The following is a 25,692-nucleotide window of genomic DNA, read 5'->3' as shown; positions in this document are numbered from 1 at the left end:
GCACGTGTATACAAAATATCATGAGGCTGTGAGTTGTTACTTAAATTTTCTACCACTGACCATTGATGTTGAAAATTTAACTAAGTCAGTAAACCGGAAGTGGATGAGCAACAGACCTGAAATGGAATCCCACAATATTGGACCACATGTAAATGCTGTGAACCACATATCAAGAGGTTGTGGTAAGTAGTTGCTGAGAAAACTGTTACGAAAATTTCCGAATATTGATCATTAATTATGTCAAAAATTTAACTAAGTCGGCAAACAGGAAGCGGATGAGCTACAGACATGAAATCAAACCCCACGGTATGGGACCCTGTGTTAATGCTGTATACTAAATATTAAAAGGCTGTGATAAGTAGTTGCTGAGAAAGCTGTTACGAAAATTTCTACCATTGACCATTTATGTCGAAAATTTAACTAAGTCGGCAAACAGGAAGCGGATGAGCTACAGACCTGAAATGAAATCCACGGTATGGGACCCTGTGTAAATGCTGTATACCAATATTAAAAGGCTGTGATACGTAGCTGCTGAGAAAACTGTTATGAAAATTTCCTACCATTGACCATTAATGTTGAAAATTTAACTAAGTCGGCAAACAGGAAGTGGATGAGCGACAGACCTGAAATGAAATCCCACGGTATGGGACCCTGTGTTAATGCTGTATACCAAATATTAAAAGGCTGTGATACGTAGCTGCTGAGAAAACTGTTATGAAAATTTCCTACCATTGACCATTAATGTTGAAAATTTAACTAAGTCGGCAAACAGGAAGTGGATGAGCGACAGACCTGAAATCGAATTCCACATTATGGGATCACATGTTAATGCTGTATGCCAAGTATCAAGAGGCTGTGATAAGAAGCTGCTGAGAAAACTGTTACAAAAGTTTTTTCCCCGCCCGCTGCCGCCCGGCCGTTCGCCGCCCAACATTCACCATACTTTTACCCGGGTTTGCACCTGTGCAACTCGGCCAAAATGAAAGAAAACACAGGCCCTGTGTTAACTAAGGAAAGGTCAGGATCAGTATCAAATGATCCTGTTTTTATTTTCATTGTTTTATAAGAAATTAAATTACAGTTAATTCGCTAGAATTAAATGGTGCCTATTCAAAATGTAAAAATTGATGATTTGCAAAGAAACAAACTTATTTTGGTATAGAATCAACGTAAAACAAAACAAATACAAAGATCAAAATAAGGATCAATTTTAGGATCGAGATCAACATTTGGTTTAGCTGTAAAATACACGTATCTTCCAAAAAAAAAACAACAAATATATTCTAAATTTTCAAAAACATACTATTTCAAGCCCAGATTCATCAAGTTAATATAAAAAAAAAACTTATGAGGATAAACAATGAGGAATATTTGAGTTGATGAAACTTCAAAAACATACTATTTCAAACCCAGATTCATCAAGTTAATATAAAAAAAAACTTATGAGGATAAACAATGACGAATATTTGAATTTATGAATTTTATCCTGATCCTTAAATCTTGGTGAACACGAGGCCGGATGTTTGTTGTGTGTACCAATATAGAAACATCAACTAAAGAAGCGTAGGCCTGACGACATTTATTTTACACAACACCGACATAAAGACATATAGTAGGGCACCTAAAAGGAAAAAAATTTAAACGGGACGGAAAACAAGTTTTTGAGCACAATATTTTCTTTATATGTTTTACTGTTACTTTAAGTTAAATGTTGATCATACGGTATGACATAAGTTTGCCGTTTTAAACGATATTGTTAACACCAGCTACTTTTTTTCAACATAATATTCGCTTCAAAGCAACATGCCTCCAGAGTCCAGATGAACCGAATCTATTCAAGAAAATGAGTCTTGAGAACAATGTGCTAAGATTTTATTAAAAGTGTAACTTAATGAAACTTACGATTAATTTATTGTACATATTTTAACCAAATTGTTTGATTGAAAAATTAATAAGTTTCGGTTGCGAATTTAATTAGTTAATTGCGCTTCAATATAATGAGATGGTTGTATCATGAAATGTGAAACGTTAAATGCATATATGTTTCTGGTAGTGAAACCAGTTTAAGTTATGTGTCTACCATCTGACAGATGCTGTTATCGATTTCATACCTACATATTTAAGTACAATTTGTCAAGTTGGACGTTAAAATAAATGACACTTGAATGTAAACTATTTTACTTGTTCTGACGATATCTGTTAACGTTCATACGATTGGTTATAGGGCGTATCAAAAGTTTGTTAAACGAAATATCATTAGCTACTCCAATATGTCCGTTGGCCGTCAGAAGCACGTGCAAAAATGTTACTAATCTGGTTGTTTTTAGTTCAGAGAGGAACCCTCTCAGTTCTCGTACAGTTCTTCTTTTATGTTTCTAGAAAATCTGTTTTGATTGTTTAGGACAAAGTTAAAATATAATTGAATAAAATGCACAATACGATCGTGTTTTGGTTTCTTAAGTTTGATAGCATTACAAAAGTTAAATGATTCAAGATTCAAGCAATATTTTTCATGTAAATATTGATTTATGATTGACTTTGCAGATTTTATTACCATAATTCTACTGAGTGAATAACACAGGGCAATTTTTGACCTCATTTTGAGAAATTAAGTTGACAATAGTGCATAAAATACTTCCCTTGTTCACACTCTTTTACATTTTAAAAGCATTGTCAAAACTTTCATAAAAATTAGCATGAATCTGGAGGCATGATGCTTTAAGTTCAATGATAAGATTAAATATTCTGTATTAAAAATGTATCTGTTTTGAATATTAAATTGGGACGACAATAAGCGCGAATTCAGCTGAACACTTAAAATAAAGTAATCGAGTATTTAGATTTACATGAAATGTTTATTTGTGTGTAATACATATATAAAAGTGCGAAAAATTTATATGATTTCTAAGCTCACTTCGAAAAGATATTTTATTGGGATATGCTGTAGAGAAGAGATAAATACAAGCATCGAATCATCATCACTTGTGTTTAAATTTTAGAATAATAAACCTTCAGGGTTGTTATCTTTTTCGTCGACGCATATAATATATTTGTATAGTGTTCATTTGCGCATGCGTTGCTTGAACAATTAAGCTATAAATGTTTGAGACAGCCTTCGTGCGCGTTATCTACGCGTTCGTTTGGCAGAAGTTCCTTTATTCAATATGTTGGTTTTACTTATGATAAGTTTCTTAGGAGTAACTCAGTGTCTCACTTCAGAAGTGGAACCTAGATGCTCCCGGTTCCATTATGAAGAACAACTTCTCGAGAAAATGATAAGAATGGAAATAAAAGTTGAAGACATTGAAAAACGTATTTCTAAAACGAATCAAAATGTAATCGACGTTTTAGAGGACTTGAAAACCGAAAGGACGAACATGAAAAACGATAACAAGGAATTGCAAACAAACTATGCGAAAGAAATGAAGGAACGAATGACAGAGATCTCTGATTTAAAAGGTTTGGTCTTTTTTAATATTATATTATTATTGTTGTGTGTCGTTGCTACAAAGTTTATTTTAAATAAATGTAATAAAACAATAACTCTGAACTAGTTTAACAAAAAGGGAAAAGAATTTATAATAAAATCTTGAAAAGTTTTTAACGTTTCGAACACAACAAGTTCCTTTCCCTGATACAAAAATTATAAGAAGATTTAAGTATACGTAAGACCCATAATAATTAATTTATGTTGTGATGTTGTGCTATTTTATTATTATATAGATATATTTTGTCTAACTTATCATTGTTATTAAATGAAAATTGTTTTCCAAAACTGTATTAATCTGTAAGGTCGGACTGCTTTCTTCTATTTGCTCATATTCTTCCTCGCTGTTTCCTGATGTGATTGTACTATAAGCTTGTTGATGTACCAATTTGTAACAAAAATAACATTAAAACTATAATACTTTTATACAAACGTAAGTGTTGTCAAAATCAGGGGCATACCATGGCTTATCTTTAGTATACGCCAAAGTGTCGTTACTACCAGATATTCAGGGGCCAGCTAAGCGATGAAATGTCATTTAAATTTTGTCTATATCTATAGTAATGAAAATAATATTTAAGTATTGGATTGACAGATATTTGCATGAAGTCTGACGTGGAGATCGCTTCATATAATTTAAAAGTTATTTACCATTTGGAAAAAAACATAGCGAGATACCTCTATTGTAATCAAGATGGTTAACTTTTTATTCTTTTTCAATGTACCTAAACATGATACAATCAAGGAAAATATTGCTTTAAAAAGTATTAACATTAGAAAAACAAAACATAGCCAGTGACTCTATTTTAATCAAGATGTTAAAAACATTTTTTTTGTTTCATTATTTTTCTTTATTTCAGCATACCTAAACATAAGATAAAATCAAGGAAAATATCGTTTTTAAAACAACCTGTTTAACCAAAAAGAAAAAAAAACACACACACAACATATTAAATGTTTAAGTGTACTGTACGTTTAGGGAGTGGCGGTCAAGTCCACTATTACGGCGTAGAACAGTTATCATATTGTGTTTATTAACTTGTACAATATTGGCTTATAAAATACCTGTTTTACCTATTCAGACAAAGAACAAGAAAAATGCAACGACTCTCTGGCACAGTAACAATAATCTATAGCATCAAAACCACACCTAAAATTTATTAATTCGCGATCATTTATACACGGCCATATAACCTGTCAGGAATATTTATAACGAATTTATAATACTGCAAACTTCTTAATAAGAGAAAAAGTGAGATTTCTTTATAAATTGAAAGTTGCCGTGTATATAAAATTATATAAACGTCACGATTATCCAAGGAAAATTGACGTTACAAACCGTGCAGTATTAAAATAAACGATATATCTAGAAATAACATATGTAACCTTTAAAGAAGCTGAAGTCCGCTTTTACAAACTGCTCCCTCTTCTGTAAGAAGCTGATCAAAAAGAAGACAAAATAATTGAAAATATTGCCATTAAAGCTGCACGCCTCCAGATGAGTCAAAATATTTCAAGAAAATCGATATTGAGAAAAATGTACTAAAATTTTAAGAAAGGTTAACACATTTAAGATCCAAGTTATATTTTACATATTATGTGCGGTTTAACACTGATTTTGAAGTATTTTATCACCATATTTCTAATGCGTTACTAACGCAGTAAGGGGTGTTTTTGCATATGTTGACCACTTTTTGGTAATTTTCTTGGGTTGTAAGTGCCGATTGCAATATGTAAATTACTTTATTTGTTCACTTCACAATATTTTACTTTTAAATACATTTCTAAAATTTTCATGAAAATTAACATGAATGTGGAGGCGTGCTGCTTTAATTGAAATTAATGAAAGTTTTCATTTATCAAAATTTGAAAGGAAATATTCAATATCAAAGCCTGCCTCAGACAAAGAGGCAAAGTGCTTCAACTTCTATAAATTGCTGAGTCTCTTTTCTGAAGCTGACTTTTATGCAAATGCTACTTGAATGGTCGCCAAGAACAATTTTATCTGAAATATATCAGGTATTTTTAAAAAACCAAGTAGTCATATGTAGGTCATATACCAATATACAATGTTTAATGCTGCCAAGACCAACATAAAGATATTTTCACATCTGATCTTTTAAATAATAGTTTCGAGCAGTAGTCATACAACATAAGAATTTAAACGAGTGTTTCGTATTTCGTATATTACAGTCGTCTTCCATTCTAAGTTTGATTAAACAATGAGCCTATTAAGTATTTAATATTTGACAATTTACTCCTGTATTCCGGAGATTTTTAAATTACTTTTTAATGCACTCGTCAACTTAGTTAGCAAAAGACGTTTGTCTACCCACAACTTAAAGTTGGTCTACCTGTAGCTGGTTAATGGTTTATGGTTTACATATCTACTGCAGATCTTTTAGAACTGTTTGCAAATGTGTATGCTGACAAGGATAAACTTACGTTTTCAGAAGTACTCCTTCGTAACGAAGAACAGAATAAAAGATTCTGTACATAAGGTTATAACTTCGGTCAGTCAATCTAAACATCGCCAACTATCAACACTAAATTTCAATGACGATCACAAACAAATGCATGCACTGTGTTTTTGTATATCATATGTTTTACAGGAGATCACTTATTTTTATTACTTCTATTGATAGAAGATAGGCATTATTTTTTCATAACTTTTTCTTTCATTCCAGCATTGCTGCTTACAGACACGATTCCATTTAAATCGCGAGGACCCGCCGATATAAGCCTTGAAACCGGACAAATCATTATCTTCGCAAACAATATGTTGAATAAAGGTGAAGCATACGACAAATATTCCGGAATATTTACGGTCCCAATGAGCGGAACTTACATATTTATGATTCATCTGTGTATTAGTGCCAGCAAAAACATGTATTATGGTATAATGGTTGACGATACTGTTTACACGTCTGGAAGATTCTATGACAGTGACGCAAACACCTGTTATACTGCCGACGCTTTAGTCGTCCTAAACGGCGGTGAGAGAGTTTACGTCAAATGTTTATATGCTGCGTCATCTGGTAACGTACTGATTGAGTACTCCTCGTCAACTAATAACTACTGGAACACGTTCTCTGGTTTGCTTGTTCACAGATAGATTCAAACACATTCTAAAAGGAAACACTATTGATTGATACCGATAATATATTTTATGAATTACAAGATAAATTAGCGATTGCTCTCTACTTACTGTGCAGTAAAACATAATGTATTTATGTGCATTTATAATGGAAAATTTGATATGTAACTCAAAAAGTTTACAATATGTTTCTGTTTATAAGAAAAACAATCTAATTCATCAAAAGAAATATCAGTTAATTTTATCATCTTTCACTGTATTTCGATATGTAGTAAAATATTTATATATCTAAGTTATCCAATTATAGTCTACAATATAAATTGCTTTTGTTCATATTCCAAATCTTACCAATGTATAAACAATTAATCACATTTATATACCATATTCTATGCTCAATTTTAAACACATTTTACTATAATTAAATCCACATTTTTTAAACGAAAGACAGAAATATCGCACACTAAAAACCAAACGTTTTTGACTTGAACAAAAGGAAAATGTATATAAGACAAAACAAACACAAAAAATCTAAACAAAAGACAAAACACAAAATAAACACGCACATATACACTTACTCGCCCACGAAGTCACAAACACATAAACAGCATAGAGACAAGTGAGCTAGCTTCATTAATTTCTTTAAGTTTTATGGTTTTGATTTTGATATTTTTATTTGTTTATCATTTGTTTTTATTTGTTAGAGTTTTTGATAGTTTACGACATCTTTGTTTGTGTGATTCAATATTGTGTAACCTGGATTGATTAAACAATTTTAGCATTATGTCTGCATTTTTTATTATGAACCAACCATATTTTCAACATGAAGTCGTTTTCATAATTTAGTATAGAGCATATATAAAGATTACCCAATAAATGTTTTGTTTGTTTGATTGATTGGGTTTCACGTCACACCGAAACAGTATAGGTCATATGGCAACGTTCCGGCTTTACTGGTGAAGGAAGACCTCAGACCTGTGCTCTTCCGTGCATTATTTCAGACACGAACGGGCACCTGAGTGGAACCACCGATGTTCCGTAAACTAGCTGGAAAGCTTCCTTACATGAAAAAATCCAAAGTCCCTGTTGGAATTTGAGCCCACAGCGGTGAGGGGCAAGTGGTTTGAAGTCAACGACCTTAACCGCTCTAATGAAAACGGCGGTTACTCAATTTATTTCAAAAGGTCAAAGTTGACAAATAATAAAGACATTTTATAAATAAGTCTGTTTGATAATTGTTATAATTATATTTTTTCACAGTTTGTGACCCGATTTAGTATTAAGTATATTACAACAAAACGATATTTTCGAACAATCGTTGAGTCAAATAGAAGATAACTTTTATCTAGGTTATCTTTTTCTATTGTTACTTTTTAAAGCGCAAGAAACAGTTAATTGAGAGTAAACCGGTCTGTGGTACCGGTGTTAAAATATACAGAAAAATAGCAACCCAAGTTGTAACGATCTTACTGTCTATAACTTAGAATTCCGCTAGTAATATAATTGCTCGTTATTAGTACCCCTTGGAAACCCAGCGACATATTGGTTTTTTCTGAATGCTGTACTATAGCGTTGTACAGCAGCTAGCATAATTATTGTAACTTTCATTTTAAACCAGTTAAGATTAATTGATTGATTTCACACTGCCTTCAGTTTAATAAACAATCTTAACCATCTGTTTGTACTATTTACACATATTATTCACAAATTCAAGAGGTCAACTCATTACTTGTCTCAAAGTTCTAAATAACGATCTATTTATGCATTTGTTTTCGGATCTTATCCATGAAGTTGAGAAGTCAAGACTTTGCTTAAAATAATCAGCAATGCCAACGTCATCTAAGTGTACGCATTTAGGCTTGCACTTACGCAGAACGAAATAGTTCCGAGACTTTATCATGGCATGCAGGTAATCGTAATAACCAATCAACTGTCAAGTGGACAAGCCATTTTATTTAACTAAAGCCTTTCGTGAACAAAAATTATTCATTTATAAAAAAATAGTTTTTACTACACCAGTTCTTAGTGTTCAATTATCAAATATTGAAACCAGGAACCACGTGTACTGTCACCCTGATAGAATTTTCGCTAAATATAAAAATATTTTTGACTGAGTGCCGGACATTAAGCGTAACTAAAAACATTATTCCTGCAGCCCACAGGGTATTGGTTTGAGGCATGGCTGAGCACGTGACCTGAGTTTGGTATATTGAGGAGCACGTTATATATTAAGCGTACTTAATTGGTTAAAATATTTTCAATAATCTATACTAAGTCTTCATGCACTTATTGTAGTTTCAAATGGTTATATGAAAAAAGTATAAACAGTGAAAAAGAAAAATAGAAAAGTGCAAATTAAAAAATTAAAAGAATTAAATGTAAACACGAACATATTATTGTAGCCTGTATCATCAAGACGCTTGCAAGAGAAATCTCATACACCCGGATAATACAGACAGGTGTCCCACTAATCGACTATCTCCGCCCTCCGGTCTTTGACGGTGACCGGTCTCAAAAGTCTCTCTTCTAACGATCGATTATTGTCAACTGTATAGGGTTTTTTTGTCAAACAATTTTGAAAACAGGTAAATGAAATATCTTAATATCATTCAAAATTCCCCTGCAGAAAACCGTTTTAATGTGTACACTAAGTATTAATTTGTACAAATGCGTGTGTGCCCCAGTAAGTTCGTTTTCCATGCAAATACCAATATTTCTCATATATTTTGTCGGACCCATTGATATCCTTGAATGTAGATTCAGACTTAATTGAGGCAACTTGTGCCAAGCTGAGTGTATATCAAGATATTTTCATTTACAGTTTTTGTACACAAATGTATGCTGCATTGATTCAATGTGAACGTCCGGAGATGTAACCAGTTGGGTAAATCCAGTGATGTTACCAGTCGGGGAAAATCCGGAGATGTTACCAGTCGGGAAAATCTGGTGATGTTACCAGTCGGGAAAATCAGGTGATGTTACCAGCCCGGGAAAATCTTGTGAAGTTACCAGCCGGGGAAAATCTGGTGATGTTACCAGCCGGGAAAATCCGGTGATGTTACCAGTCGGGGGAAATCCAGTGATGTTACCAGCGGGGGAAATCCGGAGATGTTACCAGGCGGGGTAAATCCGATGATGTTACCAGCCCGGGAAAATCCGGTGATGTTACCAGTCGGGGGAAATCCAGTGATGTTAGCAGCCGGGGAAAATCTGGTGATGTTACCAGCTGGGGAAAATCTGGTGATGTTACCAGCCGGGGAAAATCCGGTGATGTTACCAGCCGGGGAAAATCTGGTGATGTTACCAGCCGGGGAAAATCTGGTGATGTTACCAGCCGGGGAAAATCTGGTGATGTTACCAGCCGGGGAAAATCTGGTGATGTTACCAGTCGGGGAAAATCTGGTGATGTTACTAGTCGGGGAAAATCTGGTGATGTTACCAGCCGGGGAAAATCTGGTGATGTTACCAGCCGGGGAAAATCTGGTGATGTTACCAGTCGGGGAAAATCTGGTGATGTTACCAGCCGGGGAAAATCCGGTGATGTTACCAGCCGGGGAAAATCCGGTGATGTTACCAGCCGGGACCGGAAAATCTGGTGATGTTACCAGCCGGGGAAAATCTGGTGATGTTACAAGCCGGGGAAAATCTGGTGATGTTACCAGCCGGGACCGGAAAATCTGGTGATGTTACCAGCCGGGGGAAATCTGGTGTTGTTACTAGTCGGGGTAAATCCGGAGATGTTACCAGTCGGGGAAAATCTGGTGATGTTACCAGCCGGGGAAAAGTTTTGACATTGAGAAGAGACTTAGTCTCGCGTACTTATATGTGTTTGTTATTGGACGTTACATATCTTGTCCATATAACAAAAACACATACTACTCGTAGTACTTTTTTATTTGTCAATTCAAGATATGGAATAAATGGTCAACTCATTGCGATTAGCACCATTTGGCTAGAACTTGGAATCATTTTCAAGATATATAAAAAAAACATTTGTGCCAGTAACAGTGTAAATGAGATTTACACACTGTCAATAAAATGCTTGTCTGTTTAGTAAATAAAGTTTATTGCTTTGCTTTATGAAGGGCAAAGGTCAAGATATGGGGATAATTGATAGAGATCAAGATTAGAAAGGAAGACTTTAACAATTTGAAAAATCTTGTAATGAAGGCACGAAACAAATGTTGTTTCCGTTAGTAACACAAATAAATTTAAAGGTAAATGATTATTTGCATCATTTTTAAAAAAGCCAAAACAACAACGACAAACAAACAACGCTTTGCTAATTATTTGTCGTGTATAAACAATCAAAACAGCACTACTGGCTTGTTTTGAGTCAGTCAGTAAGCCTCACTGTATCGACTATACCTGTATAATTTGTTAAAATAATCATTATTAAAAATTCATTTATTATCCGATCTGTATAGAGACGTTCAGATTTATATTATATCTTACAATATATCAGACTTAAAATAAATGCCTACGGCACTCCAAAACTTTGCTGCAGTGAGAGAAACTTGGGTGATCTGATAAGGGTGTAAGCTATTTTCATGCTTAATGATAGTATTAGTACATTCAGGTCTGTGACATAATTTGTCAGATTTCTACTGTCTGTTCGAAATGATTCAGATCCGAAGTTTTGGTGCTATATTAGTATTAAAAAGTCATTATTTGTTTAGGAAGCTCATTAAAGAATAAAAACACGACAACAACAACAACAAAAACAAAAACAAACAACAACAACAAACATACAAACAAACAAAAACCCCAACTATATTACAACTATTAAAACAGAACATACCTAACGAATTACATTTCACTGTTAATTGGGAATAAGTCCAGTTATTGTAATATGAAAAAGCTCCAGATTCCATAAGCATAAGACATTAACATTGATGCATTACAAATTTAAAATATTGGCTGCTGTCTGCGTGATACCTTCATCTTAAATTATATGGAACACATAGTTTGTCAATATTCAATAAGCAGAGTTTGTTTTAAATAATGAGGCCCTTACCTCATAAAGGTTAGAGCTATTGTAGCAAAAGAGTAAATTGCGATGTGCATAATAATGGTCAAAGACAATATCATTTCTGAATGCATAATTTACATGAAACGGCTAGTATTATCTATATATTGTTAAAATTCAATATTTGCATCTAAAAATGTTTCATATTATTTTACAGAACTACTTTACCATACAGCAGTCTTTTTTAAATGTTATTTTATTTTACTGGAATAAATAAACATACCATCTCTTGAGCAATTTCTATGTTACAATTTCAGCGACACATGGTCATATTTGTCTCTCTATCATGCTTTGAGTTTTTAAGTGTGTGCTCAGGATTTGGCAGTGGAAAATACTCTAAGTCCTTGCGTGTGCATGATTTGACTAGTATCTTGCAGAGTTAAGGTATATATTATGTGACTCTGTCACAAGAAAAGTAAAAAAAAATCGTGGTATAAGATTTTATATGTAGCATTTTGCAATAAACTAAAACGGAACTAATTCTTATTCGAAGGCACTTATGCCACCTGAAGAGGAACATGATATGGATATGTCTTGAAAATTTTAAAGCAGTGCTTTGATTATTTAAGAACATCGTGTATATGTTTTTAACTCTTTTAATTGTTTAACGCTCCTGTTACGTCGAGTAATCGATGTTTTCACCTACCCAAATTTCGATACTGAGTTTATTGTCGGACTCAAAAAATAAAGCCATGTTTCATCCCTTGTGACAATTTTTCTAAGGCGTCTATATAACTAGTGTCTCGATCTTTGGACCTATTCAATTAGGCAAAAGCTTTTTCAACCCGAACCCTTTTCTGGTAAGAAGTAAGCAAATGCAGGATACAACGGGCGCACACTTTCCTTTACTAACTTTTCTTTCAAAATGGAAAACACACATCACGCGCCGATATGTCACTTATCTCCTCCATGGTATGACTTTGACAATCTGATTTATTTTTAAAAGGTATCGCAAATTGTCCGCCCAGGGCGGGGATCATCCTTAAAATTAGTTCTACCTTTATGGAACGCCATAGCTGCCTCATGTTATTACATTTCTTTTTATCTTGCCCAGAAAACGTATTATTATGTCAAATATAAGCGTTGTAAGGCCATTGTCGACTTGTCTAAACATTGCCTTATTATGCGTAACAGTAGTCTTATCTCTTTAAAATGTGATGTTGACTTGTGTTAAGATTGTTTAATTTTTTCAAACAGTAGTGTTATCAATTCAAAGTGTCGTTTTGGCTTGTCTGAAATATGTCTTATTATGTCAAATTTATGTTCAAATTTAGTTCTGTCTTGAGAAAGCGCTGCCTGGTTTTGCTTTACTGTCCCGTTATCATTTTTGCTCTATCTATTAACGCTCCGCGCGGGCTCTGGCCACGTGATACTAAATTTTGACAACATCGCATCTAGACAGGATAACACGATTATCTAACATAATGAGACAGTATTTAGACATGTTAACGTCATAAACTGGCAAATTAACGCCACTGTACTATATAATGATACTGTGTTTCAATAAGTAAACACCACATTTGAAAAGGAAAAAAATGATACTTCACCATAAAAGGACGATGTTTAGTAAAATTAACACCGAACCTTGACAAAATAAAATGACAGTTTGACAAAAAAGTAATTTTAGACAAGTCATCACCACGTTTCGACTAGATGATATGACTATAAGACATAATAAGAAGAATATAGACAAGTTGAATCTGCATTTGGACACAATAGCATGACAGTTTGACAAATTAAAATAGCGTTTTAACAGTTCATAACCATAATTTGTAAAGATACCATCATTATTTCACATAATAAGACGGTGTTTAGGCCGGTTAACATAAAGTTTAGATAAAATAGCATGGCGATCTGAGAATAAAGGCAGTGATAAGACATGTCATGTTCTTTACCAATGCTTAAGCAGACCTTCGTGACTATATCCCTGCGCCTTTGAACTCGAACCATGCGTTATTCTACAACAATGCACTCAAAATTGATTTCAATTTCCTAAATCCTATATATTCCTATATCTTTTTTTTGTGGCTGAAAAAGATATAAATTTAATTTAAAATGCAAAATGCTGAATAGAGTTATAAACATGGTTATTACTTAACTTAAATGTTTGTTCAAAACTGAAAAAGTGTTTTTATTTAATCTTATGAGTGGTAAATTAAACAATTTTATGATGTTACATACAATATTTATTGATTTTATTTAATATTCCAAAATGAGTTGATAAATGGGAAAACTACAACTTTTGACCAGCGCTTACCATATGAAATAATTTTGATAATTTGTTTTATAGAATGAGCTAGCAAGGCGAACGAGAGAAAAAAGAATTTCCGCCTTCGTTGAGCGTTAAATGTTATGATTTTTCTAAACAGAAGGGCTATTAAGGCATGTCTTAAAAATGAAATATCTAGCAAAGAAACAAAAAAGTAAGAAAACTTAGAGAAGATATATAAGTAAGTTCCACATGAAGCACAGATACAAAATACATGTCAAATAGCACGACGCCGGAACAGAGGCAGACGACGACGACGACAACTGAGTGACCATAATACCTGCAACGGACTGAATGAATTATAACTACAAATTATTTAACATTGCGTCTTCCATAGATTTCTTTCAAATTATTCGCATGTAAGAGCATTAGGCTTGAAACAGAAAAAGTGGGTTCAAAGGTTCCTGTTCGGTTTCAAATAATAAAAAAAATAATGAATAAAAATCATGATCAAAAACAAAAGTATAATTTGTTTACACTGCCCTTTTTACTGATATCTTTAATGGTATTTTTTCCGGAATAATAATGTATGTCCCAGTAAGATGGCGTTTCAAATTTGAGAAAAGCGATTTAATTGAACGCAAAGAAAAGTCATGAAGAGTTACAAGGAATTGTGACCTTTGATCTCAAAAACTATCAAAATGTTTCACAAGAGGACCCAAAAGACACTAGATCGTTCTTCCATTGAATCCTGTTGTTATGCCATGTGACTTTATTATGAAGATTATTGAAATAATTTGCATAATGATCAACGTCAACAAAAGATCATGTGTGCCAAGCTCGCCTATTTTTACTTTCACTTGTTACCAAGAAAGCACATTTTGAAAGATTTTTATTATAAGTCAATGAAATGGGTGGACCCACAGGGCGTAGCAAGAATTATAATACTTTTTTCAGGCTACTACACAAAACTTAAATATCTCAGCAGTAGCTTTAAAGTTTCGAATATCACTTTTTTGTTGATACATTGAAATACCTTTCTTGAACCCCTGTGGGCTACTTATGCTGCAAATCAGAATAATGTGCTGCATGACATACACCAAGGACCACCCAAAGATCATCTTTGCCAAGTTTAGTGCACATATGTACATTCTGTTCAAGAAAATACATTTTTGATGTTTAACAAAGATCTAATACGGCTATGTAACGGATGTGGCAACAGATCGTGCAAAGCATTAGCTGTTAAAGTGACATGATTTCTATAAGGTTTTAAAATGACCACTATGTCATGCTTCAAACGACAAATTTAAGCTCCATCTATCCCAGGTTTATAGGACAATATAAAGAGCATCAAATAATTACCATAATCTGTTGGATTGCCTCACATCAACCAATTATTTCTATGAAAGTTTTTTTTTAAATAACCAAAACAAATCCAGATCTTTGATAATATAATACTTAAAACTCTTTGTCTAATTTCAGAGAATCAATTTCCTCAGGTGTGCAACGTTTTATTTATATATTGTTTTTTACTGTACATATATTACAAATCATTTTCTACGAAAGACAAATGAGTTTTGACAAGAAAGTCGTTTGCATATAGCGAAAAATTTTTTTTCACTCCTTTTACGGTATTTCAATCCGGGGTACTCGTGAGTCATTTCATTTTAATCACAAATCCTTCCAATGATTGGTACAGCAGTTTTCCTTGTTCATGGTTGAAAGTATATATGAGCCGGGCCATGACAAAACCAACATGATGGGTTTGCGACCAGCAAGGATCCAGACCAGCCTGCGCATCTGCTTAGTGTGATCAGGATCCATGCTGTTCGCTATCAGTTTCTCTATTTGTTATAGGGTTTGTAAGCGAACAGCATGGATCCTGGTCAGACTGCGCGTATGTGCAGGCTGGTCTGGATCCATGCTGGTCGCAAACGCATTATGTTGGTTTTGTCGTGGCGCGGCTCATATAGCTAATATGTAATGGGTATCAATCAAAATTCAGTCTTTTCGCTCAGTGCATGATTACAAATCCGGATACACGTAAGTCTTTCGTCTTTTATATTAAATTTGTAGATCAACTTTAATACTTGTTGACAATATGCGTATATACTTGCTAGATGGATACCAATTAGTGTTTCAAATTGATTAAAAAACAAATAAAACTTCATTGTACACTGTAAAGACTGTATTAAAATGTGATACATCAATGGAATTTTAAGGGTCAGTGTAAATACAAAATGTTGATCAATTATCTTTGTCTGTTTTTTGTTTTTATTATTTTCAAGCGTACGTTTTATAAAATATTTGCCTTAAAAGCGTTAGATTACAAGAATAATGGTAAACACAATGTGACATGTAATCATGGAAATAAATTTCTTTTCTTTCATGGCAAATTAGCATTTCAAATATTACACAAATAACTACGAATTCAATCTTAATGTCAAAATTTAATTAATGAAAAAACATATATCAAACATCAAGAACATTTAAACTCACAATGAAAAAATAAAATCTAAAACGAAGCAATATTTCAAGGGTTAAATTTCTCAATTTATAAGCTTCCGTTAAAAACTTACGATTTTGTCTTTCAATGCCAGTATATCTACCTACTTCAATTTCAAGATTATGTGCTGATATCCTAAATCTAGTGAAGAGATCCCTTTGTTAACTATAAGTTTAGATGTCTGAATATTTTTTCATAGCAGAAATCATCTTTTAACTATTAATAGTATTCAAGTTGGGATTTCTGAACCTTTGTTTCAAAATACAGCAAGAGTCAAAATTTAACCATATATCACTGACACTTAAACTATCAAGTAACTTTTTAATTTTATTTGACTAAGAATTTGCGTTCTAAAAATTATATTGCTCGCATAGACATGCGTTGATTACTCGTTATTTTATCCAGTATTTCAAAGCTCTCTCTTTCATTAAAACTGACAAAAGGGGAAACAACCCAATTCTCCTAATACTGCTAAATGTGAAGATTGTGTTCGAACCCCAAAAATATCGGCACAAAATTTAGACGAGGTTTATCAATTTCTTTAAATTCATAAACGCCCTATATCACTGCAACGAACAGTTAAAAAGATAAACGTTTAAATACCAAGATCTACTAAGAAATGACAGCTAAAACATCAAATCGCATGATACTAATGATTGTATTATCATATATACTGTCTTATAAAAATAACAATAAAAACGATTCACCATTAAACCTGTTTTGTACATGCTAATAAAATGTCTTGCCTATCTTGTTATCTTTTTGGTGTAAGATGCAAGAACTACCTTGATAATGTGGTATTACAGTGAATGTTGACAGATCTTTTATGGACAAATACTTCAACATGATTTTTCCAAAATTGAGAGGCATTCAGTATATTTTCCTGACATTCATGCCATAGCCGTGATTTTCGTATGAATTGCCTTTCTTCACTTCACACTTTAAATGAACAAGCAAATGCTTCAAGTTTACAGAAACAAATATAACCTTAAGTGTAAAAAGAGAAAGCCTTTATCATGAGCCTTTTCTTTTCTTCATCATTTATAAGTTCAATTTTCATTTTTCGGCTATGGACACTTGATATCTAAAGACAATACAGTAGTTTTATTTACAACATTTACTTACGCAATGGAAATTATTAAAGTTTACTTGCAACCTGGAAATAGACTTGTAATGTTATCTGATACTTGAGCTTATCAGTAATTAATGTGGTCAAAATGTGGTGTTTTCCTTCATTCTCTATAGTAAATTGTAGTATTTACAACAACAGTGTTTGTGTTTGTTAACCGCAACCCGCGTCAATTTTGGAAATATATTAATAAATTTAAAAATAAAAGTAAGCCAGATTCTTCTGAAATAAGCATTCATGAATTTGCCGAATATTTTAAGAGTTTATCTAATTTGAATCCAAGTGATTCTGTGTTTCATGATGAGACCCCTCTTCGTAATGAAAATGTCATTATAGATGAACTTGACTGTCCTTTTACTGTTGATGAGGTTTCTAGAGTAATTAGTAGTCTGAATAGGCATAAAAGCTGTGATTATGATAAAAATGTTGCTGATTTTTTATTGATTCTAATCACTCTATTTCACCATATTTAGTAGTAATTTTTAATAAAATCTTCGACTCAGGTATATACCCTGCTGCTTGGCGTAAAGGCGTAATAGTTCCTATTTTTAAAAAGGGAGATAAAACTAATCCTAGTAATTATATGGAAATCACTTTAACAAATGTTATGGCAAAAATATTTTCTATCATTCTTCGAAATAGAATTAACAAATGGTGTGAATCTAATGATGTTTTTAACGATAAACATAGTACAAGTGAATGTATATTTTTATTACATACATTGATTCAAAATATTTTATTTAACAAATCTAAATTATTTTGTGTTTTTATAGATTATGAAAAGGCGTTCGATACCGTTGTTCGTGAAGCTTTGTGGATTCAATTATGTCAATCTAATATTAGCTGTAAAATCATTACAATGTTAAAATCTATCTATGCAAATGTTAAAGCATGCGTTAAATTGTCTTCGAACATAAATATGTCAGATTTTTTTGATGTCAGTATTGGTTTAAAACAAGGGGAACCACTCTCACCTTTACTATTTATTTTGTTCCTCAATGATATTAATAATTGTTTAGATTTAAATAATTTATCAGAGGGTGATTTGAACCAGTTATCAATGTATATGTTAATTTTTGCTGATGACATTGTTTTATTTACGACGAATGCAGCCAGCTTGCAAGCCCAACTTGATTGTATTTATCAATACTCGATTAAATGGGGCCTTAAGATAAACACCAAAAGTCCAAAGGTTGTATTTTTGAAACGAGAAAACAATCTAATTCTTTTGAATGGTTAATAAATGGTGAAAAATTAGAAATTGTAGATAATTTGTTATTTAGGTGAAAATTTTATTTACACTGGGAATATGAAAAATGCTGTTAAGGTGCTCTCTGACCAAGCTGTCAAAGCATATAATTGCCTCTTGTCATTATTTACAAGAATAAATCTTGATATCAAAACGAAACTTTCACTTTTTGACTCTATGGTTCTACCTATTTTATTGTACGCCTCGGAGATTTGGGGCATTTGTGAATTGAAGGAAATAGATAAACTTCATATAAAATTGGGTCGTTTCCCTTTATCAGTTTTAATGAAAGAGAGGGCATTGAAATACTGGATAAAAATAATGAGTAATCAGCACATGCCTATGTATACAATTTTTATAGAGCAATGTAATTTCCAGAACGCAATTTCTTGGTCATATAAAATTAAAAATTTACTTGATATATGGTCCAATTTTGACTCTTCCTGTAACTTTTTTTGTATTTTGAAACAAAGACTATGCGATCAGTATATCCAAAACTGGCAAATGGAGATTCGTAATGTAGCTAAACTTGAATACTATAAACAATTTAAAGTTAATTTTTGTTATGAAAAATATCTAGATATTTTGACTGATAGTAAACAAAGAGAGCTATATACTAAATTTAGAATATCAGCAAATAATCTCGAAATTGAAGTAGGTAGATATACTGGCATTGAAAAACAAAATCGTATATGTAAACTTTGTTCATCACAATCCGTTGAATCTGAGTACCATTTTGTATTATGTTGTAATAAATATTATGACCTACGACAGAAATATTTTACAAAAAATGCTTGGCCTTCAGTACAAAAGTTCATTAATATTAGGTCATCAAAACGTAGAACTAGTATTGTAAAAAATGCAAAGTTTTTAACAGAAGCTTATAAATTGAGAAGTTTAACCCTTGAAAATAATGCTGCTTCATAGGACTTTGTCACAATAGGGACTACGATGGGATACCAGACCGACCACAATTGCTATCTAAAACAACCAACAACTCAGAACAGAAAATATATACAAATTTATTTACAAGAAACGAATATTTATAAATGAAAAATGATTATATATGAAAAATCACTGCGCAAACAAACACTATCAACGTATCTCAGTCTATTTCTCCAAACACTATCAACGTATCTCAGTCTATTTCTCCGTAAAGTTTCTGTCATGATGTTTCAATAAAGTGGTGGCGTTGTTGAACAAAATTCGTCACAATGGCGGGCGTCTTGTATAAAATCTTATCAAGCGTAACTGTACTTCCTACAGTGTTGGCACAGTTGATAGGATCCTGAACAAGGGCATGCGTCACCCTTTAGCCATGGACATACGTGTGGAGGGCCCGTGTCATCTTCGGGTGTGTCCTCAAATAAGAAGCTACAAAGTATAAAACATGGTAAGTTCCATGATAATCAAACATAAGGGTATAATAAAGTCCCTTGGAAAAGACTCGACCTTTGTCGGTTTCCAATAAAATAACGTGCTTCTTTGAATAAACAAAATGTCCACTATAGTACACCATACATTCCGTGGAACAAAAATTCAATCACATCCGCATAATACTGCGTTGCAAATATATTCAAATATACGCCACATAATAACCACTAATAAATAAACGTCTTCAAAATCATGCCACTGAAGATCCTTCTCTAGAGATACGTTAGTTTTGATACGTTGTATTTACTTATAACAAAAACTGATGAAAAATGAAATGAAGTAAGATGATAACGTAAATTAAATTGATTGAAACAAATCATTACGATACTGCAGCATTTTACATAAAGTTACACAAATACGGTAGAACCATAATAAATTATTTATGAATAGATATATATATCTATAAAATATTCATTGCTCCTATACAATTACAATATAATTAAAACTTCAATTAACATACATCAATTAACATGTCTCGGTATAAATTTGCAATAGCGAAACACTAGAATAAAAAGAGCTTTTTAAAATTTAATCTGCAAAAATTTAGAAAATTTAGAAAACAATAAATTACTGCCAAATAACTAAACCTGAATCAAATAAACTATAATTCTAATAGAAAATAGTATTTTACGAAATAGCAAAAATTTACGAAACAAAATCACTAGAAAATTAAATTTACCTTGTACAAGCTGTAATTTTATGACAAATATAATTTGTCTGTCACCGTCATAGTGACCTGTATAACGTCCAGTGCATTGCAATATATCACTTAAAATTTAGTCATTATATAGCAAACTACTGAGTACTGAGCGGGAAAACGGATCGTGCAAAACATGAAAAATCGATTTGCACGAAATAAAGCTGGGACGGCGGGAAAAATAGTTATGTAAAATAAAAGCCCGTCCTTCAAATACAGACATAAAACATATATCTGGTTCATAAAACAAAAATGTAACTTTCTTATTACTGAAAGGATTTTTGTGAAATAAACGGCAAGATGTTTAAATTGAGACATGGAAATTTATGCAAACCATAAAAATACTCTAAATAATAATTTCACCCGAAAACTCTAAATTGAACAAAAGATGATGCAATCTCACATCAATGAATATAGAGTAAAAATGAGGTTCGGCGTGAAAATATAATGCAAGATTTTACAAACGTACTTTCACTTTGTGACAGACTTATTACCTTTGTGAGTTAAAAATTTCTTAATGTTTGATATTTGGTGATTATTTATTATGTAAAGATTGAATGTGTAGTTATTTGTGTATCTTTTATGTATACTGTATGTCTTGGCCATGTGTATTAGCATGTGTAAATGGTCAAAGGCATTTATTATGCCGATTTGCCAATAAATGAAATGGAAATGGTTAACAAACTATAGTCCCGACTTGTCAATACAGTGTATGAAATATTAAACTGTTAAATCAAAAATAACTTTGTAGTCATTTATACAAAATAACTTTGGTTTGCAATTTATCAGCCGCCATATCTTTTGCTAACCATTCACAAGTTAACTGTAATGTCTTATCAGCAATGTTTTACCATTAATAGATTCCATAGCAGTACTAATATTCCTGACAGTCACTTGATTCTTACAAAAGAACAGGGAGAAATTGTTAAAATTGAACAAAATACAATAAAGTAGGTCTTAAAAGATATTAACAACCAAATGATTTAACAGTGTCATTTCAAGTCGTTAACATAATTCAGAAAGTTATTGTCATTTGTTTTTTAAAGCCCATGTATTTTCCATAGGAGGAATTTTAACTGCACCTTGATGTCGTTATTTCGAACATATTCTGTCGCTCCTCGGTACAAAGCTTCATTTATATCTATCATTTCTTTTTTTTTATCATAAATCCTCTGATTCCGATTTTTCCGGGGAGTGATTGTATTTGACTACAATTGGTCTGTTTTATTTGATGTAAATTTGCCCTCTTCGGCGGCCTTATCAATTCTTATTCTCAAAATAAAAACACATGATAAGTGAAAATAGGATTTGCCAAGCATCATAATTCTTTAAAGTCATTATTACTGTTTCAATATTATGACATTCTTGGTATTATTGGCCCACTTTCATTGATAAATTGTTGAAAGGCATATTGCATCAAGCTTAATAATTTCTCCAAGCCAAGCCATGTTTTTACCTTGCATTTGTTCAACTACTTATTACACATATTTTAGCTGGAAGCCGATTTCCCTTTACAATTTAATAACCCATTCAATAAAAATCATTTTTGAGTCATAAGATAGTTTTTGAAACAAATCTAATTTTATTCAAAAGACATAATAATTTGGTCATATCTTATGCGGATAAATAAAAAAGAATTGATTATGATATCTATCTGTTGAATTATTTTATTATCTCGCCTAATATTTCGATACGATAAATCTTATTTTAATTTTCACAATTCAGAAAGGAAAACTCAAGCGTAAGAAAATCAAGTATGAACATTTCTTTCATCTATGGATTTCTACTTGTGTTTGCCGCAACAACATGCGGCGCTGTCAAGGTTTGTTTAGTTTGAGCAGTAAATATACAGGAATTACCTTCATTATATACAGTAAAAGACAATTATAATAAAGAACTTATTATATGATCTTCCGATATAATTAAAAATTTATGATAATATTGTAAAGTTGAAATATTGAGTTTTTGTTAAATAATAATTATGCTTTTGTTTTTATAAATGTATAATCGAATAAACAAAATGATTCAATGCTGAAACATTTTATGTAATATTGGAACTTAAAATTTAAATTCAAACTAATATTCAATACAGGAAACCGAGAGCCAAAGTATAGTAAGCGACAAAGGAAAGAAGATTACATTGAATATTGTTCATAAAGAATCGGAAGAGGACATTGATGTACTTGATGACAAAGGAACTCCAATTATTAAAGTCGAAATCATTGAAGACGATGTAAGAAGCTTATATCATACCTTCCTTGATATATGTTTAAATTAATTAGAATAGAAAATAAGTTATTTATCTTGTCTTTTTTATGTAGACAGTTTTCTATTTCACTTTTGTATTTTGTACTTAAGAATATATTCCTGTCTGCTCATTTACTTGCTAACATGAAATAACTCAAGTGTTTTTCTTTAACGGTTTGAAACAGTATAAAAATATTGTTCTGGTCGGCTGAAACTTAGCCAGTGAATTTTCTGTATTTTCAAATACACGTATCTTACTTTTATAGAGTATGAAGAAATATAAATGTATGCTCTCAAGCTTCATTTAGAATAATGTTGCACGAAAGAGGAGGATATTCAAACTGATTCCCAATATGATTATAGTTTTCTTTACTTTGTCACATGTTTATTTTCTAGTTGCCAAAAGAAATATAGTAGCCGCTACTGATTTAAAGTATATAAATATCTTTTTAGGGATATCAAGTTGACAAGCCAGCCAATGAAAATGTTTGTCTTCTGTCCAAGTTGGAAGAGGTTTGTAATACATACAGTTCACTATGTTTACATCAAACTTAGTTGAACATGAAAGAACTTTTTCAAGGGTCGTTTCAAGGAGTCAATGTCATTTGTTTTAATTCATTGTAATTATCATATAAAGTATCAATTGTAACATTTGCCTATCATTGTTTTAAGTTAAATGGACATTGTCAATATATTTTGTAACTGATATCTTTTTAATGATTTCAGTATGAGAATAAATCGTACTGTTACGACAGAATGGAGTATCCGTCTTCCAACACATCACAAAAAATACTTGATCACTGCGACGGTCGATCTATATACGTTCTTGTTCCAATAAAATGCCGTGGTGAAGAACTAGAGAAGGATAATGAAACAACCCCGGATGATAAAGGTTAAACAATTTGCCCGTGTTGAACGTTAAGTACATTTCCTTGTTAATGCCAACATCATCCCTCAATAATGAAGTTTAAAATTATATTTTCTTGCACTTTTTATAAGTCAGGCTTAACAAAACCTACTCTGCAATACAACGGATTTCAATGCAGTTTTCAATTTTGGGCGACCATTTCTTTACTATTATAAATTCATTATTGTGGAACACCGGCGCTACTTTTTGTCATACATGTTACAGCTATTTTCTAGTTCAAAGTGTCAGCTATTTCAATTCTTTTATAGGAGTAACAAGGGCGAAGAGAGGTTTGCAGTGCTCCTGGTCAGGCTACTACTCAGTGAGATATGTAAGCGTTACTCAATGTTGTCAACATGTCTATCTATTATGCACAAAAAGGTGCTTCGTCAAATACGAATATCGTTCAGTCTGGATAAAAGTATATAAATGCTCAAATTCTTTGTAAACACTGTCGATGCTATTTCTTCTATTTTACAGAGATGACAGTTTTTCCCCAATGTTTTCTTAAAGTGTACTTATCTGTGTATATACTCTGTACTTGAACTGAAAATCTTTTTCTGGATAATAAACCTATCTAATCGTTCAAAGTTTGTTGTTTTTTATAAATATTTGTGAATTGAGTAAATAATAGGCATACATTTAATTAACAAACGCCATATTGACAAAACATGTAAAAAATAAAGATACCAATTTCAAATTTCAAATTTTATTGCCTGAAACATTATACAATGTTTATAGCATATAAACAACATAAACATATATACATGTTCAATGGATAAGACATGAGGTAAACAATTAACAAGAGCTTAACAAACAGACAAAGAGAAGAAGTTCAATACATATTATATTAAATATGATGCCTTAAACAATGCGAATTTTATTTGCAGAAAAAATGAATTTTGCTAAGTTATATAAAGTATTTTTTGATGATGAACACATGATATTTTCAAATTTGTTTAAAGAAGGCCAGTGACAATAATAACTTTTAAAAAATTTACTTCTACTGGTTCTATATTTTGGACAAACTAGTAAAAAGTAGTATTCGGTTCCAATAGATTCATGTCACAAGATTTAAAAAGACGCTCATTTATGGGTATGTTAGTGTATCTTCCCGTTTCTATGGCTAATTGGTGTGCTGAGACTCTAAATTTAGCTAAAGCTGTTTTTAAGTAATTTTCTTTAATAGTATCTAGATATTTTTTCTCTTTTGAATTCATGTTTAAAAATTGCATATGTTTTTAATTTGTTCGAGTTGTTTATTTCAGAATACCATTTTTGGTAATAGTTATCAAATATTCTTTGTTTTATCAATTGGAGTGTTGTATTATCAAGTTTTTGTGACAGCCAAACGTATCCAAAACCATGTTCATTCAAAATTTGTTTTATTTGAGACATAGAAAGGTATATGTCTTGTTTACTTGTTTCATGCTGTTTTGTGAATAACTGATATATAATTACAAAACATTTAATTACTTCACAGTTATATTTTCACACTTACCTTGAAAGAAACTACTCCTTCAGTATTTCCCCGCTTGATACCTCATGTTAATTTTCAATTACAGAATTAATTTGAGGAAATCGGACTTTAATTGAAAATCGATTGCTGTGCTTAGCCCGATTTGAATTAAGTGTTTAAACGCTTTTCACTTTTGGGTTACTAGTATTTTGCAAAGTAAAATGATGATTGAGGAAAAAGGGGAA

At 32.0% G+C, this 25,692-nt stretch overlaps 2 protein-coding genes and 1 long non-coding RNA gene across 3 annotated transcripts; 2 read left to right on the top strand and 1 right to left on the bottom strand.

The window, feature by feature from the left end:
• The first annotated feature begins 3,093 nt into the window (after positions 1-3,093).
• Positions 3,094-7,457, top strand: LOC132739510 (uncharacterized). Its single transcript, XM_060727225.1, has 2 exons — positions 3,094-3,459; positions 6,175-7,457. The coding sequence occupies exons 1-2, from the start codon at positions 3,165-3,167 to the stop codon at positions 6,600-6,602; spliced, it is 723 nt and encodes a 240-aa protein (XP_060583208.1). The 5' UTR covers positions 3,094-3,164; the 3' UTR covers positions 6,603-7,457.
• An 8,354-nt stretch (positions 7,458-15,811) lies between these two features.
• Positions 15,812-24,059, top strand: LOC132739508 (uncharacterized). Its single transcript, XM_060727224.1, has 5 exons — positions 15,812-15,862; positions 22,560-22,656; positions 22,927-23,067; positions 23,535-23,594; positions 23,808-24,059. The coding sequence occupies exons 2-5, from the start codon at positions 22,591-22,593 to the stop codon at positions 23,976-23,978; spliced, it is 438 nt and encodes a 145-aa protein (XP_060583207.1). The 5' UTR covers positions 15,812-15,862; positions 22,560-22,590; the 3' UTR covers positions 23,979-24,059.
• LOC132739509 (uncharacterized) lies at positions 19,710-21,315 on the bottom strand. The gene is made up of 2 exons (XR_009627019.1): positions 20,817-21,315; positions 19,710-20,077 (listed from the first exon to the last, which is right to left on the bottom strand). It is a non-coding gene; the product is annotated as an uncharacterized LOC132739509 (long non-coding RNA).
• Positions 24,060-25,692: the final 1,633 nt, after the last annotated feature.

Source organism: Ruditapes philippinarum, unplaced genomic scaffold, assembly GCF_026571515.1.
Source record: "Ruditapes philippinarum isolate M1 unplaced genomic scaffold, ASM2657151v2 ctg3324_1_1_1_1, whole genome shotgun sequence".
Lineage (NCBI taxonomy): Eukaryota > Metazoa > Mollusca > Bivalvia > Venerida > Veneridae > Ruditapes > Ruditapes philippinarum.
This window is presented reverse-complemented; position numbering and strand designations above follow the sequence as displayed.

Excerpts from the sequence above, each read along its gene's own strand:
- LOC132739508 (XM_060727224.1), top strand. The coding sequence starts at position 22,591 with ATGAACATTTCTTTCATCTATGGATTTCTACTTGTGTTTGCCGCAACA. Across the intron at positions 22,657-22,926 it reads CAACATGCGGCGCTGTCAAG|GAAACCGAGAGCCAAAGTAT; the intron begins GTTTGTTTAGTT and ends TATTCAATACAG. Across the intron at positions 23,068-23,534 it reads TCGAAATCATTGAAGACGAT|GGATATCAAGTTGACAAGCC; the intron begins GTAAGAAGCTTA and ends ATATCTTTTTAG.
- LOC132739510 (XM_060727225.1), top strand. The coding sequence starts at position 3,165 with ATGTTGGTTTTACTTATGATAAGTTTCTTAGGAGTAACTCAGTGTCTC. Across the intron at positions 3,460-6,174 it reads AGAGATCTCTGATTTAAAAG|CATTGCTGCTTACAGACACG; the intron begins GTTTGGTCTTTT and ends CTTTCATTCCAG.